The sequence below is a fragment of the Pimephales promelas genome, chromosome 7 (genome assembly GCF_988280905.1).
Source record: "Pimephales promelas chromosome 7, fPimPro1.hap1.1, whole genome shotgun sequence".
NCBI classification, from domain to species: Eukaryota; Metazoa; Chordata; class Actinopteri; order Cypriniformes; family Leuciscidae; genus Pimephales; species Pimephales promelas.
Window position 1 is genome coordinate 11,217,778 of NC_142775.1, and position 19,493 is coordinate 11,237,270.

At 40.9% G+C, this 19,493-nt stretch overlaps 1 protein-coding gene across 2 annotated transcripts in view; it reads left to right on the forward strand.

Annotated features, from left to right (window-relative positions):
- calcrla (calcitonin receptor like receptor a) overlaps positions 1-19,493 on the forward strand; it is a 152,575-nt gene that overhangs the window by 53,342 nt on the left and 79,740 nt on the right. For both annotated transcript variants that reach the window (XM_089133050.1, XM_089133049.1), the window contains exons 5-11: positions 251-363; positions 467-558; positions 650-776; positions 1,016-1,169; positions 1,269-1,329; positions 4,611-4,677; positions 4,960-5,178. In XM_089133050.1, the coding sequence (XP_088989176.1) occupies positions 251-363; positions 467-558; positions 650-776; positions 1,016-1,169; positions 1,269-1,329; positions 4,611-4,677; positions 4,960-5,178 (833 nt within the window). The remainder of the gene's footprint in view (positions 1-250; positions 364-466; positions 559-649; positions 777-1,015; positions 1,170-1,268; positions 1,330-4,610; positions 4,678-4,959; positions 5,179-19,493) is intronic.

The following is a 19,493-nucleotide window of genomic DNA, read 5'->3' on the forward strand; positions in this document are numbered from 1 at the left end:
AAGGTAAATAACTATAATAAAATATTAAATTCAATAAAGCACATCACATACTATATATAAGACAGGAGTATAATGACATGCCTTACCTCAAAATGTTATTAAGAGAAGCCAATATTATCAAGATATGGCATTCAGACATGCTGAAAAGCTTCATTTTACAAGTGAATAAAACTTTTCACTTTCTGGTCTCCATATCTTAATATTGATGCTTCTCACAGTAACATATTTTAAACTACTTCTTCTTTTGCAGAAATGGTCAGCAAAATATGTACAGAAAGTGGGCAGTGGTTCTTGCATCCTGCGAGTAACCGAACATGGACAAATTTCACCAGATGTAATTTGCACACCACTGAAGGACGAAGGGTATGAGCATAAACACTACAGTCACTTGAGATGAAAATAAACACACATTTGAATGGGCTTGTGGTATAAACACTTCATCACTCTATTGTTTGTGTGATTGCAGACGGCAATGAACTTGTTCTACTTAGCATTAATAGGTCATGGGCTCTCTTTGACATCTTTGTTCATCTCACTAGGCATATTCTTCCATTTCAAGTAAGTGCAAATGTCTCTCTCACTATTGTATTTCCGTTTAATGCTCATCACAGTAATTTTTATTATTTTGCTGCCTTTTTTGTGCTTATAGGAGTTTGAGCTGTCAGAGAATTACCCTGCACAAAAATCTTTTCTTTTCCTTTGTATTAAACTCCATCATCACTACCATATGGTTAACAGCAGTGGCAAACAACCAGGAATTAGTTCAGCAAAACCCAGTAAGTGTGTGCTGACATTAACTTCTATAAAGAAAATGAAATATTGTAATTTTGTCATCCCAAACTGGTATGTTTATTTTTTCTTCCTGTGAGAAATTTGCATATATTTCAATATAATGCAGGCTTGTGGGTTGGATAAATGAAGGCAGTATTTTCCTTTGATCATTTTAAGACATTACAGTATGTCATCAATCTGCTGTACTAATCACCCTTTAAATGTCTGTGCTACTTTTATTCAGGTCAGCTGCAAAGTATCACAATTTATCCATCTGTACACCTTTGTATGCAACTACTTCTGGATGCTCTGTGAAGGGATTTACTTGCACACTCTCATTGTTGTGGCAGTGTTTGCTGAAAAACAGCATTTAATGTGGTACTACCTTCTTGGATGGGGTGAGTTTTTGAATAAATCTAAACATTTTATTTACAGCGTTGATTGAATAAACTAAACCTACATTTTTTTAAACCATATCTTTTTTTTTTAAACAACAGGTTTCCCACTTATACCCGCGACAATACATGCTGTAGCCAGAAGTTATTACTACAATGATAAGTGAGTATACTTGTTCCCTTTCATTGTCACTCGGAGTTCCGTCGGATGACGATGATTGGGGTTTCGCTTAGAAAGCCTATCGACTTTGAGTATTACAAAACGAGCCAATGGCAAAAAAATGCCATGGGTTTGAGGATTATGCATAGCGTATCTCCGCCTAACCTCGTTGGGTATTAAAGGAGGACGCCGGCAATTTGCAGGTATGTTTTCGCTTCGGAGCCAAGAGTTTTCTTTATTCCTGTAGCCTATTCACTCACTATCTTCGAGAATCTTCAAGACGAGCAGCTTCCAGTCGGTATTGGTGTGATGGCGAGTTTCATATGCCTGTTTGCTGAACTGAACAGCGTGTGTGTTTCTCCCTGGGTGCTTCAGCACTGCTGCGAGCTTTTCTGTCACAAAAAGAGTGTGCATGTGGCACGTCTTTTTAAAGACGCATCTTTCTAAAGACGATCTGCCCGTTTATTTCCGAGTGCGGTATTCTGATAGACTCAGCTGATGGGCGCGAGCGCTGTTTTGAACTGTTTGGGCTTCGATCGCGCTCAGACAGCGCTCGTGGGTGTGTCATGTTCTCCCAGTGGGAACGTGACTATCGCAATGTAACGATCTGATGACTCGATGAGCTCAATAGAGTGAGAGTCCCCTCACTCTATCAATGCAATCTATTTTTCTCCACGTGAGGTAATACTTCGGCTGGTGGCCAGGGTGACCTAAGACGGCAGGTCTGGAACTAAACTGATGAAAATTCCTCCGCCCACACCCCGTCTTTCACATTGCAACCCACATGGTCCCAAGTGAGTTCGCCAGCCCGCTCGTGGGCCCACGGTCTCATTCGGTCCCCCAGCTGATTAAATCATGTATGTCGCCGCTTCACAAAGTGAGCTGGAGTCCTCTAGAGATGATGGCTCGTCTGTGCTGCTGTACTTGGATGTACTAGCATAATGAGTTTGATCCAGAGTTCATAGCTATGCTATGCCTCCTGAGACTTCTCAGTGGTTCTAACTGCCCTGCAGAGTGCTCCCTTTGAGCCCTTGTAATCAGTAGAGCTTAAATTCCTGTCAATAAAGACAGTGCTCCTGGTTGCATTTGGCTTCCATCAATAGGGTAGGGGACCTGCATGCATTCTCTGTTGAGGAAGCATGCCTGGAATTCGGGCCAGCCTACTCTCAAGTGATCCTGAGACCCCAGCCTGGATATGTGCCCAAGGTTCCTACCACTCCCTTACGGGACCAGGTGATGAACCTGCAAGCGCTACCCCTGGAGGAGGCAGACCCAGCCTTGGCACTGCTCTGTCCACTACACACTCTCCATGCCTACGTAGACAGGACGCAGTGTTTCAGGACCTCAGACCGGCTCTTTGTCTGTTATGGTGGGAAGCTGAAGGGACAGGCTCTCTCCAAACAAAGCTGTCCCTCTGGATAGTGGACACCATTGCTTGGCATACCAGCAGCAAGGTCGACCGTGTCCCCTTGGTGTGACTGCCCACTCCACCAGAGTGTGGCATCCTCTTGGGCTCTAGCGTATGGTGCCTCACTAACATACACCTGCAGAGCTTCAGGCTGGGCGATACCCAACACATTCGCCAGATTTTACAATCTCCGAGTGGAGCCTGTGTCCACTCATGTACTCGCTTCAACCAGCCGGTACTAGGACCCGCTCAGGTGTCTTCGCTTGCTCGCCATTCCATTCCTCGGACTGGATGCGTGCGATATATTTCTCAGGTGAGCCTCACAAGCCCTGAGTTCCTCAGCACTGCTGACGCCGACGTTAGTGTTTGCTAGGCGGCGGCCTGCATGTTGGCTAGGTGCCTCCCGTGTGCATGGTCCCTCCCTGAGCGACCCCCACACGTGTATTTCCACTGTAAGTCTCTCTGAGCATGTGTCTTTGCCTTGGTAAGCCACCTTGCCACCCCTGGGGTTGAAATATTCCACCTGCAGCTGGACACCCCAGTGATTACCCATATGCATCCTTCGGGTCATATGTGTAACCCCCCTCTGGGTTGGCAGTAATTGCATATTCCTAACTTCCTGTGCTCGATCGGAGTCCTTCGCCCGTACGAGCCTTATGACAGGGATCTCAGATTTACGCAGAGCACTGGAAGACACCTGTGAAGGTGGCGTGTTTAGCGTAACCCCATTCGTCGCCATCCGACGGAACTCGGAGTGACAACGAAAGGGAACGTCTCGGTTATGTATGTAACCCTCATTCCCTGAGTAGGGAACGGAGACGTTCTGTCTTCCTGTCACCTTCCGCTGTACCGCTGGAAGTCTTGGCTCCTCACTGAAGAAACATACAGTACCTGCATATTGCCGGCGTCCTCATTTTATACCCACGAGGTAAGGCGGAGATAAGCTATGCAAAATCTGCATACCCATGGCATTTCTTTGCCATTGGCTCGTTTTGTAATACTCGAAGCCGATAGGCATTTTAAGTGAAAACGTTTCATAACATGTTGTTTGGTCTAATGTGAATTTTTTTAATACACTTTTAAGTTGATTTACTTTAATGACCACACAGCCAGGCTGGTGGAAGGTATTTTCTGGAACCTGCACCCAAGAAATGAGCTGTACTGAAAACAAATTCCACCAGCCTGGCTGTGTGGTCATTAAAGTAAATCATTAGAGAAAAAAAAAAAAGTTTGTATGTTATTGCACTTTATTTATTTGTGTCTGTAGATTTAAATTACAATACATATCTTAAAGGCTTCTTTTTGACAATGAGTTTTGTTTGTACACTGAGCCAGAAATCTCAGTAGCAAGTGCATACCCCAAACTTTTTTTTATTCCTATGCTGAAGGTTTTTATTTTACTGAGGGGTTTGTGCACATACATTTGCCTGTTTTTACACATTGTATTCTTAAAACATGATTTTTTTATCTGGCTGTTGACAGTGTTTTATGATTTATGGTGTGATAAAAAAGATATCCAAAATCGATTTCCTTTGCCTGTAATACTGTATATCAACAAAATGAAAACTTTATCCACTGTTCAGATTTCTGTTCTGGACATTTATGTAAATTAGTGCATATTTAAACATTGCATTTTAGAAAGCTGAATGTTTACAATTCTTAATGTAATCAAACATCTGGGAAAGTTTAGTGATACTTTTTATTTTTGATATTTCATTTATTTGTACTTGTATACGCTACACTCAAAAACAAAAGTTTTTTTTTTTTAAGATGCTTACCTAAATCCACATGAATCAAAGTAATTATTGCACAAAATAATCCTTTTTAAGGGATCATTATTGAACATTTGGCTAACCCAAGCCTTCCTAATCCACAGTTGTTGGATCAGCTCAAATACTTCTCTGCTATACATTATTCATGGACCCATCTGTGCTGCACTACTGGTAAGACATCTGGATGTTTTTGTCCTTTTCGTTTTCAAAACACATTCTTTTTGTGCATCATTAATTATAATCTTTGTGTATTTTTTGTGCAAATTACATCCAGAACATTGCATTCACCAATCTGAATTTATTTTCAAGCCAAGCACAATGCTCATATGTATCAGTACATCAAAAAGAACACCAGCATGCTAAAGCGGTTTGAATATTGACATCTGACATGATCTGCCAGCCAGCTGAGATCTTTTGCCTTTGCTTTTCCAATCATCTTGCCTGTCCTTCCAGGTGAACTTGTTCTTTCTGCTGAACATCGTACGAGTTCTCATCACCAAACTGAAAGTAACACACCAAGCTGAGTCTAGTCTGTATATGAAAGCTGTCCGCGCAACCCTCATTTTGGTTCCACTCCTGGGCATACAGTATGTTCTCCTCCCATATAAACCTGCAGGGCGCGTTTCCTCTGAAATCTACGACTACATCATGCATATCTTAATGCATTATCAGGTAAAAAGCTGTCAAATAGTTATCATCAATCTGACATGTACATAGGGCCCAAAATTAATCTTTGCTTTACTCTCGAATGGCCATCATTTATTTTCAATTATAGTTGATGGTTTATCTCATATCACTTATGCCACGTACACACAGCAGTTTAATTTGTTTGTCAGTTCACTTTTTAGTGCTTAATCCTGTTCTGTACACATACAATTCAGTAATGTACGGGAGTGACAACCGCATTCTAAGGTAAATCCATGTGTTTTATATTTACAAGACCAAAATATTGAGACCTGCACCTGCCCAATTTAATGTCCCCATAATTTTTTGATTGCTTTATGAATCAAACCCAAACAACAAGCCCAAAAACTCTTATAACAAGTGGAAATTACAAAACTTCAAAAGCGCTCCTGCGAAGCAGCTTTACAGAAACAAAAACAAAACATGACGCCTTTGTGAATGGTGGTTTAGTTGAAATTGCAGTACAATTACAATTTGTAAAAGCATTACAATTTCGGGAGTGAGTCGTGCGCCGTACTCGCACCACTCACTCCCGAACATTATTTAAATGTGGCACACGACTCACATTATTTAAATGTGGTTGTCACTCCTGAAACTTCACAACGTGTATGTGGCCTATTTAAAGGGGACATATCATGCAAATATGAGCAATGAGCAGTTTTTTGAGCAAGTGCATCACCGTATTTGCAGCGGAACTGCCAAATAAAGACATTGACTACCGGTCCAAAACTCCGCCATTATTATTTCTCGCTCCGATTTTGTAGTCCGAGCTCAATGATGCAGAAGTTACGAGAGGGCAAGTCAAAATGTTCGGTTTTTGGATGTACGTTTGTGACCTGAAGCACTTCAAGGATTCCCACTTCAACAACCTCCCCCAGTATAAAGAAGTGTTTGCCGATTGACTTCGTCTGAATGAGAGGTAACGTTAAATTCCTTCTATCTTTGGAGACGACGAACAGAGCATTTCGATAAGCTGTAAATATCGTTAATACAAATAAAGTACTTTACTTTCTTAAAACACATGGTGGTCATGGTTTAGCAGTACCTTTGTCTTTCTTTGTTTTTGTTTTGAAGTAACGTTACACGTCTGCAGTATTATTGTTCTTGAGTTTCATTAATGGTCATTTAGGTGCGTTGTTTTCTGATGCTTTTCTAAACGTATCATATTGTCAATTCAGATTTTTTTTGTGGTAAGATTAGACCGTAGTCATTTATCTTGTCAGTGTGCTTGTTTTAACAAGAGAAATAGTCGACTTTCACTAATAACACTAAACAGTTAACTCACATTGTTCTGCAGGTTCGTCGTAGTCTTTATCAACTCGTTCGCTCTGGCTCGAATATGTAAGGCTTGAAGGACAAGTCTTCTGTTGTTGACATTTTATTAAAGTGTGAATAAAAATGTTCTTTGAAGGTATCGTATATAATCGTATATCTCTAATCAAACTACAACAATAATGGCCGAACGGGGGAGTTGAACCGACCGTGAACTCATCGACCTGGAGAGCGGGCGGGGTGTGACGCATCTTCTTTTTTATTTCAAGGGGACGCATTAAAACGGGTCGCTCAAAGATGCACATCAGAAAAGGGGTAGAAAAGGGTCCTGTGGAGCTATAATAATGAGGAATTCAGACCCAAGCATTGCAGTTATGTTTATAGACCACAACGGTATGATTTATATGTAAAAATTAATGATTTAAAAGCATGATATGTACCCTTTAAGTGAGGGTCAGACTATAATTCTCAATTATATTTGAAAATATAGCTGCAAGCAGCCATTACCGGGGCCAAGCGCAATAAGCGGCAACATATGCCAAAATGGCAAGGAGTGGCAGACCAACTGCAGCAAGGAGCAATTAAGGGCATTTTGAGAGAACTTTGGGCAAATGGCTAAGAAAATCACATAAACATTAACTTATAAGATGATTTAATGGGTTATCACTTTCGAACAATAGGTGGCGCAGTTACGAAATAGATGTGATGTGATCAGAGTGAGGTGACAATGACACATGCACAGTTTGGTGTCAAAATGTGAAGGCATTGCAGAGATAAAGCCTAAATAGTAATTTTGGCAGCATGCCTAAACTTTGATGCTGTGTTATACGAAAACGGTTTCCTCTATCATCGTGCAATTCATAACTTTTAGTCGGCACGGTCTGGAGATGATACCATTCAATTTTCATGAAAATCGGACAAACGGTCTAGGAGGAGTTCGAAAAAGAAGGTTTTTCAAAGAAATAAAGATGGCGGACAGGAAGTTTTGCTGATTATGCAAAACCTAATATCTATGTTTTCAGCATAACCCAAGGAATCTATTAAGATCAGTTTCATTGCAATAGGCAAATTTATTCAAAAGTTATTAGCGTTCTCAGAAATTAATTATAACTTTTGACCAACAGGTGGCGCTGTCTCAAAATCTTTTGAGTACCTTCTGGGCATGCTGCTTATGGCACACACTGAGTTTCGTAATGTTAGACCAAAGCATTTGTTTAGTATAGCATTTTATTTCACAAAACTCTATTGAAGTCAATGGGAATTTCACGTTTTGTTCTATTATAGCGCCACCAAGAGGCTCAGTCCCACAATTTTTTTTATGTGTCCTCAGAGTGACCCCATACATATGTGTGTCAATTTTGGTGCAAATATCTCAATTCACTTCCGAGTTATAAACATTTATATGAAAAAACACGTAAAAAATGACTGACACATGACTTTGTTTGAATTTTACTACCCCTTACTATCAATATTTTCGCATTTGGGCATTAACGTTTAGTTAACAAGCTATGATTCCGTGTTTCTGGCGGTGGTTTCGTCTCGATCGGAACAGCGGTTTTGAAGATATCGCCAAGTGTTTTTTTCGCGCTAAATCGCTACGCTACACCAACCGTAAGACGAAACCCAGCATGTTTAGTATCGTTGGACTCGGCAACGATTCAGGAACTCAAAAAGATGACTCCCGTGAAAATAAGTGAACCACACCCAAAGTTATAAGCGTTTGAAAAAAGAAATTCACCACTAGGTGGCGCTGTTTCGAAACTTCTCAGGCTCCTTCAGGGCATCGTACTGATGACCCATACCGAGTTTCGTAACAATTCGTTCATGCGTTCAAAAAATACAGCATTTTAGCACATAATTCAAAATGGCCGACCGGCAAAATGGCCGATCTGGGAAAATTGGATATCGGTCGACTCGGCATGACGCCCTGAATCTAACGAGACCAAATTTATGATTTTTGGACAAACCGTTCAGAAGTTACAAGCAAAAATAGCCATTTTTCATATCTCCGGACCACTAGGTGGCGCTGCGCCGAAACGCAGCACGTAGCCTCAGGTCATGCTTGTGATAACATGTACCAAGTTTGGTGTGAAAACGAGTAAGCGTTGAGGAGATACAACCTCACGTCTGTTTTCGCAAGCGCTACGTAAATTTTGTTTACGCGTTTATCGAAAACGGTTATTCGAATCATCTTGAATTCCATAACTTTTTGTCAGCACTGGCTGGAGATGATCCGGTGCAATTTTGGTGAAAATCGGACAAACCGTCTAGGACGAGTTCGCAAAAGTAGGTTTTTTGGAAAATTCAAAATGGCGGCCGTTTTTTTATGACGGAAAATGACGTCATAGGGTGCGATCGAATCGGCATGAGCTCAGGAACAAGAGGAAAAAAGAATTTTGTTGATAGGCCTTACAGTTCAAAAGTTATTAGCATAATAAAAGTGAAACTTTGGACAGTTGGTGGCGCTAGAGGGAATGAGTTAGAGACACCAAAATTGGTGTATTTAAAGTTGGGACTGTCCTCTATCAGAATGTCAAACCAAAACAACTTTCCCGCAAACCGGTCTATGGGCTGCCATAGACGCCCAGTCGGAAGAATAATAATAATAAATATAGCTGCAAGCAGCCATTACCGGGGCCAAGCGCAAGAAGCGGCAACATATGCCAAAATGGCAAGGAGTGGCAGACCAACTGCAGCAAGGAGCAATTAAAGGCATTTTGAGAGAACTTTGGGCAAATGGCTAAGAAAAATCACATAAACATTAACTTATAAGACGATTTAATGGGTTATCACTTTCTAACAATAGGTGGCGCAGTTACGAAATAGATGTGATGTGGTCAGAGTGAGGTGACAATGACACATGCAAAGTTTGGTGTCAAAATGTGAAGGCATTGCAGAGATAAAGCCTAAATAGTAATTTTGGCAGCATGCCTAAACTTTGATGCTGTGGTATACGAAAACAGTTTTGTCTATCATCATGCAATTCATAACTTTTAGTCTGCACGGTCTGGAGATGATACGATTCAATTTTCGTGAAAATCGGACAAACGGTCTAGGAGGAGTTCGAAAAAGAAGGTTTTTCAAAGAAATAAAGATGGCGGACAGGAAGTTTGGCTGATTATGGCAAACCTGATATCTATGTTTTCAGAATAACCCAAGGAATCTATTAAGATCAGTTTCATTGCAATAGGCAAATTTATTCAAAAGTTATTAGCGTTCTCAGAAATTAATTATAAATTTTGACCAACAGGTGGCGCTGTCTCAAAATCTTTTGAGTACCTTCAGGGCATGCTGCTTATGGCACACACTGAGTTTCGTAATGTTATACCAAAGGATTTATTTAGTATAGCATTGTATTTCACAAAACTGTATTGAAGTCAATGGGAATTTCACGTTTTGTTCTATTATAGCGCCACCAAGAGGCTCAGTCCCACAATTGTTTGTGTGTGTCCTCAGAGTGACCCCATACATATGTGTGTCAATTTTGGTGAAAATATCTAAATTCGCTTCCGAGTTATAAACATTTATATGAAAAAACACGTAAAAAATGACTGACATATGACTTTGTTTGAATTTTACTACCCCTTACTATCAATATTTTTGCATTTGGGCATTGACGTATAGTTAACAAGCTATGATTCCGTGTTTCTGACGGTGGTTTCGTCTCGATCGGAACAGCGGTTTTGAAGATATCGCCAAGTGTTTTTTTCGCGCTAAATCGCTACGCTACGCCATCCGTGAGACGAAACCCGACATATTTGGTATCGTTGGACTCGGCAACGATTCAGGACCTCAAAAATATAACTCCCGTGAAAATAAGTGTACCACACTTAAAGTTATAAGCGTTTGAATAAAACAATTCACCACTAGGTGGCGCTGTTTCGAAACTTCTCAGTCTCCTTCAGGGCATCGTACTGATGACCCATACCGAGTTTCGTAACAATTCGTTCATGCGTTCAAAAAATACAGCATTTTAGCACATAATTCAAAATGGCCGACAGCCAAAATGGCCGATCTGGGAAAATTGGATATCGGTCGACTCGGCATGACCCCCTGAATCTAACGAGACCAAGTTTTTGATTTTTGGAGAAACCGTTCAGAAGTTATGAGCAAAAATAGCCATTTTTCATATCTCCGGACCACTAGGTGGCGCTGCGCCGAAACGCAGCATGTAGCCTCAGGTCATGCTTGTGATGACACGTACCAAGTTTGGTCTGAAAATGAGTAAGCGTTGCGGAGATACCGCCTCACGTCTGTTTTCGCAAGCGCTACGTAAAATTTGTTTGCGCGTTTATCGAAAACGGTTATTTGAATCATCTTGAATTCCATAACTTTTTGTCAACACTGGCTGGAGATGATCCGGTGCGATTTTGGTGAAAATCGGACAAACCGTCTAGGACGAGTTCGCAAAAGTAGGTTTTTTGGAAAATTCAAAATGGCGGCCGTTTTTTTATGACGGAAAATGACGTCATAGGGTGCGATTGAATCGCCATGAGCTCAGGAACAAGAGGAAAAAAGAATTTTGTCGATAGGCCTTACGGTTCAAAAGTTATTAGCATAATAAAAGTGTAACTTTGGACAGTTGGTGGCGCTAGAGGGAATGAGTTAGAGACACCAAAATTGGTGTATTTAAAGTTGGGACTGTCCTCTATCAGAATGTCAAACCAAAACAACTTTCCCGCAAACCGGTCTATGGGCTGCCATAGACGCCCAGTCGGAAGAAGAATAATAATAATAATAATAATAATAAGAACCGGCACAGATACAATAGGTGCCTCCGCACCTTCGGTGCTTGGCCCCTAATAATAAATATAGCTGCAAGCAGCCATTACCGGGGCCAAGCGCAAGAAGCGGCAACATATGCCAAAATGGCAAGGAGTGGCAGACCAACTGCAGCAAGGAGCAATTAAGGGCATTTTGAGAGAACTTTGGGCAAATGGCTAAGAAAATCACATAAACATTAACTGATAATATGATTTAATGGGTTATCACTTTCGAACAATAGGTGGCGCAGTTACAAAATAGATGTGATGTGGTCAGAGTGAGGTGACAATGACACATGCAAAGTTTGGTGTCAAAATGTGAAGGCATTGCAGAGATAAAGCCTAAATAGTCATTTTGGCAGCATGCCTCAAATTTGATGCTGTGGTATACGAAAACGGTTTTGTCTATCGTCACGCAATCCATAACTTTTATTTGGCACTGTCTGGAGATGATACGATTCAATTTTCGTGAAAATCGGACAAACGGTCTAGGAGGAGTTCGAAAAAGAAGGTTTTTCAAAGAAATAAAGATGGCGGACAGGAAGTTTAGCTGATTATGCAAAACCTGACATCTATGTTTTCGGCATAACCGAAGGAATCTATTAAGATCAGTTTCATTGCAATAGGCAAATTTGTTCAAAAGTTATTAGCGTTCACAGAAATGAATTATAACTTTTGACCAACAGGTGGCGCTGTCTCAAAATCTTTTGAGTACCTTCAGGGCATGCTGCTTATGGCACACACTGAGTTTCGTAATGTTAGACCAAAGCATTTGTTTAGTATAGCATTGTATTTCACAAAACTGTATTGAAGTCAATGGGAATTTCACGTTTTGTTCTATTATAGCGCCACCAAGAGGCTCAGTCCCACAATTTTTTTTATGTGTCCTCAGAGTGACCCCATACATATGTGTGTCAATTTTGGTGAAAATATCTCAATTCGCTTCCGAGTTATAAACATTTATATGAATAAACACGTAAAAAATGACTGACACATGACTTTGTTTGAATTTTACTACCCCTTACTATCAATATTTTCGCATTTGGACATTAGTATGTAGTTAACAAGCTATGATTCCGTGTTTCTGACGGTGGTTTCGTCTCGATCGGAACAGCGGTTTTGAAGATATCGCCAAGTGTTTTTTTCGCGCTAAATCGCTATGCTACGCCATCCGTGAGACGAAACCCGACATATTTTGTATCGTTGGACTCGGCAACGATTCAGGACCTCAAAAATATGACTCCCGTGAAAATAAGTGTACCACACCCAAAGTTATAAGCGTTTGAAAAAAAAAAATTCACCACTAGGTGGCGCTGTTTCGAAACTTCTCAGGCTCCTTCAGGGCATCGTACTGATGACCCATACCGAGTTTCGTAACAATTCGTTCATGCGTTCAAAAAATACAGCATTTTAGCACATAATTCAAAATGGCAGACAGCCAAAATGGCCGATCTGGGAAAATTGGATATCGGTCGACTCGGCATGACGCCCTGAATCTAACGAGACCAAGTTTTTGATTTTTGGAGAAACCGTTCAGAAGTTATGAGTAAAAATAGCCATTTTTCATATCTCCGGACCACTAGGTGGCGCTGCGCCGAAACGCAGCACGTAGCCTCAGGTCATGCTTGTGATAACACGTACCAAGTTTGGTGTGAAAACGAGTAAGCGTTGCGGAGATACAACCTCACGTCTGTTTTCGCAAGCGCTACGTAAAATTTGTTTACGCGTTTATCGAAAACGGTTATTCGAATCATCTTGAATTCCATAACTTTTTGTCAGCACTGCCTGGAGATGATCCGGTGCGATTTTGGTGAAAATCGGACAAACCGTCTAGGACGAGTTCGCAAAAGTAGGTTTTTTGGAAAATTCAAAATGGCGGCCGTTTTTTTATGACGGAAAATGACGTCATAGGGTGCGATCGAATTGGCATGAGCTCAGGAACAAGAGGAATAAAGAATTTTGTTGATAGGCCTTACGGTTCAAAAGTTATTAGCATAATAAAAGTGAAACTTTGGACAGTTGGTGGCGCTAGAGGGAATGCGTTAGAGACACCAAAATTGGTGTATTTAAAGTTGGGACTGTCCTCTATCAGAATGTCAAACCAAAACAACTTTCCCGCAAACCGGTCTATGGGCTGCCATAGACGCCCAGTCGGAAGAAGAATAATAATAATAAATATAGCTGCAAGCAGCCATTACCGGGGCCAAGCGCAAGAAGCGGCAACATATGCCAAAATGGCAAGGAGTGGCAGACCAACTGCAGCAAGGAGCAATTAAGGGCATTTTGAGAGAACTTTGGGCAAATGGCTAAAAAAATCACATAAACATTAACTTATAAGATGATTTAATGGGTTATCACTTTCGAACAATAGGTGGCGCAGTTACGAAATAGATGTGATGTGGTCAGAGGGAGGTGACAATGACACATGCAAAGTTTGGTGTCAAAATGTGAAGGCATTGCAGAGATAAAGCCTAAATAGTAATTTTGGCAGCATGCCTAAATTTTGATGCTGTGGTATACGAAAACGGTTTTGTCTATCATCGTGCAATTCATAACTTTTAGTCGGCACGGTCTGGAGATGATGCGATTAAATTTTCGTGAAAATCGGACAAACGGTCTAGGAGGAGTTCGAAAAAGAAGGCTTTTCAAAGAAATAAAGATGGCGGACAGGAAGTTTGTCTGATTATGCAAAACCTGATATCTATGTTTTCGGCATAACCCAAGGAATCTATTAAGATCAGTTTCATTGCAATAGGCAAATTTATTCAAAAGTTATTAGCGTTCTCAGAAATTAATTATAACTTTTGACCAACAGGTGGCGCTGTCTCAAAATCTTTTGAGTACCTTCAGGGCATGCTGCTTATGGCACACACTGAGTTTTGTAATATTACACCAATGCATTTGTTTAGTATAGCATTTTATTTCACAAAACTCTATTGAAGTCAATGGGAATTTCACGTTTTGTTCTATTATAGCGCCACCAAGAGGCTCAGTCCCACAATTTTTTTTATGTGTCCTCAGAGTGACCCCATACATATGTGTGTCAATTTTGGTGAAAATATCTCAATTCGCTTCCGAGTTATAAACATTTATATGAAAAAACACGTAAAAAATGACTGACACATGACTTTGTTTGAATTTTACTACCCCTTACTATCAATATTTTCGCATTTGGGCATTAGCGTTTAGTTAACAAGCTATGATTCCGTGTTTCTGGCGGTGGTTTCGTCTCGATCGGAACAGCGGTTTTGAAGATATCGCCAAGTGTTTTTTTCGCGCTAAATCGCTACGCTACGCCATCCGTGAGACGAAACCCGACATATTTGGTATCGTTGGACTCGGCAACGATTCAGGACCTCAAAAATTTGACTCCCGTGAAAATAAGTGTACCACACCCAAAGTTATAAGCGTTTGAATAAAACAATTCACCACTAGGTGGCGCTGTTTCGAAACTTCTCAGGCTCCTTCAGGGCATCGTACTGATGACCCATACCGAGTTTCGTAACAATTCGTTCATGCGTTCAAAAAATACAGCATTTTAGCACATAATTCAAAATGGCCGACAGCCAAAATGGCCGATCTGGGAAAATTGGATATCGGTCGACTCGGCATGACGCCCTGAATCTAACGAGACCAAGTTTTTGATTTTTGGAGATACCGTTCAGAAGTTACGACCAAAAATAGCCATTTTTCATATCTCCGGACCACTAGGTGGCGCTGCGCCGAAACGCTGCATGTAGACTCAGATCATGCTTGTGATGACACGTACCAAGTTTGGTCTGAAAACGAGTAAGCGTTGCGGAGATACAGCCTCACGTCTGTTTTCGCAAGCGCTACGTAAAATTAGTTTGCGCGCTTATCGAAAACGGTTATTCGAATCATCATGAATTCCATAACTTTTTGTCAGCACTGCCTGGAGATGATCCGGTGCGATTTTGGTGAAAATCGGACAAAGCGTCTAGGACGAGTTCGCAAAAGTAGGTTTTTTGGAAAATTCAAAATGGCGGCCAATTTTTTATGACGGAAAATGACGTCATTGGGTGCGATCGAATCGGCATGAGCTCAGGAACAAGAGGAAAAAAGAATTTTGTTGATAGGCCTTACGGTTCAAAAGTTATTAGCATAATAAAAGTGAAACTTTGGACAGTTGGTGGCGCTAGAGGGAATGCATTAGAGACACCAAAATTGGTGTATTTAAAGTTGGGACTGTCCTCTATCAGAATGTCAAACCAAAACAACTTTCCCGCAAACCGGTCTATGGGCTGCCATAGACGCCAAGTCAGAAACGGAAGAAGAATAATAATAAATATAGCTGCAAGCAGCCATTACCGGGGCCAAGCGCAAGAAGCGGCAACATATGCCAAAATGGCAAGGAGTGGCAGACCAACTGCAGCAAGGAGCAATTAAGGGCATTTTGAGAGAACTTTGGGCAAATGGCTAAAAAAATCACATAAACATTAACTTATAAGATGATTTAATGGGTTATCACTTTCGAACAATAGGTGGCGCAGTTACGAAATAGATGTGATGTGGTCAGAGGGAGGTGACAATGACACATGCAAAGTTTGGTGTCAAAATGTGAAGGCATTGCAGAGATAAAGCCTAAATAGTAATTTTGGCAGCATGCCTAAACTTTGATGCTGTGGTATACGAAAACGGTTTTGTCTATCATCGTGCAATTCATAACGTTTAGTCGGCACGGTCTGGAGATGATACCATTCAATTTTTGTGAAAATCGGACAAACGGTCTAGGAGGAGTTCGAAAAAGAAGGTTTTTCAAAGAAATAAAGATGGCGGACAGGAAGTTTTGCTGATTATGCAAAACCTGATATCTATGTTTTCGGCATAACCCAAGGAATCTATTAAGATCAGTTTCATTGCAATAGGCAAATTTATTCAAAAGTTATCAGCGTTCTCAGAAATGAATTATAACTTTTGACCAACAGGTGGCGCTGTCTCAAAATCTTTTGAGTACCTTCAGGGCATGCTGCTTATGGCACACACTGAGTTTCGTAATGTTAGACCAAAGCATTTATTTAGTATAGCATTGTATTTCACAAAACTGTATTGAAGTCAATGGGAATTTCACGTTTTGTTCTATTATAGCGCCACCAAGAGCCTCAGTCCCACAATTTTTTGTATGTGTCCTCAGAGTGACCCCATACATATGTGTGTCAATTTTGGTGCAAATATCTCAATTTACTTCCGAGTTATAAACATTTATATGAAAAAACACGTAAAAAATGACTGGCACATGACTTTGTTTGAATTTTACTACCCCTTACTATCAATATTTTCGCATTTGGGCATTAGCGTATAGTTAACAAGCTATGATTCCGTGTTTCTGACGGTGGTTTCGTCTCGATCGGAACAGCGGTTTTGAAGATATCGCCAAGTGTTTTTTTCGCGCTAAATCGCTACGCTACACCAACCGTAAGACGAAACCCAGCATGTTTAGTATCATTGGACTCGGCAACGATTCAGGACCTCAAAAATATGACTCCCGTGAAAATAAGTGTACCACACCCAAAGTTATAAGCGTTTGAAGAAAAAAATTCACCACTAGGTGGCGCTGTTTCGAAACTTCTCAGGCTCCTTCAGGGCATCGTACTGATGACCCATACCGAGTTTCGTAACAATTCGTTCATGCGTTCAAAAAATACAGCATTTTAGCACATAATTCAAAATGGCCGACAGCCAAAATGGCCGATCTGGGAAAATTGGATATCACTCGACTCGGCATGATGCCCTGAATCTAACGAGATGAAGTTTATGATTTTTGGACAAACCGTTCAGAAGTTACGAGCAAAAATAGCCATTTTTCATATCTCCGGACCACTAGGTGGCGCTGCGCCGAAACGCTGCATGTAGCCTCAGGTCATGCTTGTGATGACATGTACCAAGTTTGGTCTGAATAGGATGAAGCGTTGCGGAGATACAACCTCACGTCTGTTTTTGCAAGCGCTACGTAAAATTAGTTTGCGCGCTTATCGAAAACGGTTATTCGAATCATCATGAATTCCATAACTTTTTGTCAGCACTGCCTGGAGATGATCCGGTGCGATTTTGGTGAAAATCGGACAAACCGTCTAGGACGAGTTCGCAAAAGTAGGTTTTTTGGAAAATTCAAAATGGCGGCCGTTTTTTTATGACGGAAAATGACGTCATAGGGTGCGATCGAATCGGCATGAGCTCAGGAACAAGAGGAAAAAAGAATTTTGTTGATAGGCCTTACGGTTCAAAAGTTATTAGCATAATAAAAGTGAAACTTTGGACAGTTGGTGGCGCTAGAGGGAATGCGTTAGAGACACCAAAATTGGTGTATTTAAAGTTGGGACTGTCCTCTATCAGAATGTCAAACCAAAACAACTTTCCCGCAAACCGGTCTATGGGCTACCATAGACGCCAAGTCGGAAACGGAAGAAGAATAATAATAATAATAGGAAACGGAACAGATACAATAGGTGCCTCCGCACCTTCGGTGCTTGGCCCCTAAATATAGCTGCAAGCAGCCATTACCGGGGCCAAGCGCAATAAGCGGCAACATATGCCAAAATGGCAAGGAGTGGCAGACCAACTGCAGCAAGGAGCAATTAAGGGCATTTTGAGCGAACTTTGGGCAAATGGCTAAGAAAATCACATAAACATTAACTTATAAGATGATTTAATGGATTATCACTTTCGAACAATAGGTGGCGCAGTTACGAAATAGATGTGATGTGGTCAGAGTGAGGTGACAATGACACATACAAAGTTTGGTGTCAAAATGTGAAGGCATTGCAGAGATAAAGCCTAAATAGTCATTTTGGCAGCATGCCTCAAATTTGATGCTGTGGTATACGAAAACGGTTTTGTCTATCGTCACGCAATCCATATCTTTTATTCGGCACCGTCTGGAGATGATACGATTCAATTTTCGTGAAAATCGGACAAACGGTCTAGGAGGAGTTCGAAAAAGAAGGTTTTTCAAAGAAATAAAGATGGCGGACAGGAAGTTTGGCTGATTATGCAAAACCATATATCTATGTTTTCAGCATAACCCAAGGAATCAATTAAGATCAGTTTCATTGCAATAGGCACATTTTTTTTCAAACGTTATTAGCGTTTTCAGAAATTAATTATGACTTTTGACCAACAGGTGGTGCTGTCTCAAAATCTTTTGAGTACCTTCAGGGCATGCTGCTTATGGCACACACTGAGTTTTGTAATATTACACCAATGCATTTGTTTAGCATAGCATTTTATTTCACAAAACTCTATTGAAGTCAATGGGAATTTCACGTTTTGTTCTATTATAGCGCCACCAAGAGGCTCAGTCCCACAATTTTTTTTATGTGTCCTCAGAGTGACCCCATACATATGTGTGTCAATTTTGGTGAAAATATCTCAATTCGCTTCCATGTTATAAACATTTATATGAAAAAACACGTAAAAAATGACTGACACATGACTTTGTTTGAATTTTACTACCCCTTACTATCAATATTTTCGCATTTGGGCATTAGCGTGTAGTTAACAAGCTATGATTCCGTGTTTCTGGCGGTGGTTTCGTCTCGATCGGAACAGCGGTTTTGAAGATATCGCCAAGTGTTTTTTTCGCGCTAAATCGCTACGCTACGCCATCCGTGAGACGAAACCCGACATATTTGGTATCGTTGGACTCGGCAACGATTCAGGACCTCAAAAATATGACTCCCGTGAAAATAAGTGTACCACACCCAAAGTTATAAGCGTTTGAATAAAACAATTCACCACTAGGTGGCGCTGTTTCGAAACTTCTCAGGCTCCTTCAGGGCATCGTACTGATGACCCATACCGAGTTTCGTAACAATTCGTTCATGCGTTCAAAAAATACAGCATTTTAGCACATAATTCAAAATGGCCGACAGCCAAAATGGCCGATCTGGGAAAATTGGATATCGGTCGACTCGGCATGATGCCCTGAATCTAACGAGACCATGTTTTTGATTTTTGGACAAACCGTTCAGAAGTTACGAGCAAAAATAGCCATTTTTCATATCTCCGGACCACTAGGTGGCGCTGCGCCGAAACGCTGCATGTAGCCTCAGGTCATGCTTGTGATAACATGTACCAAGTTTGGTCTGAATAGGATTAAGCGTTGCGGAGATACAGCCTCACGTCTGTTTTTGCAAGCGCTACGTAAAATTAGTTTGCGCGTTTATCGAAAACGGTTATTCGAATCATCTTGAATTCCATAACTTTTTGTCAGCACTGCCTGGAGATGATCCGGTGCGATTTTGGTGAAAA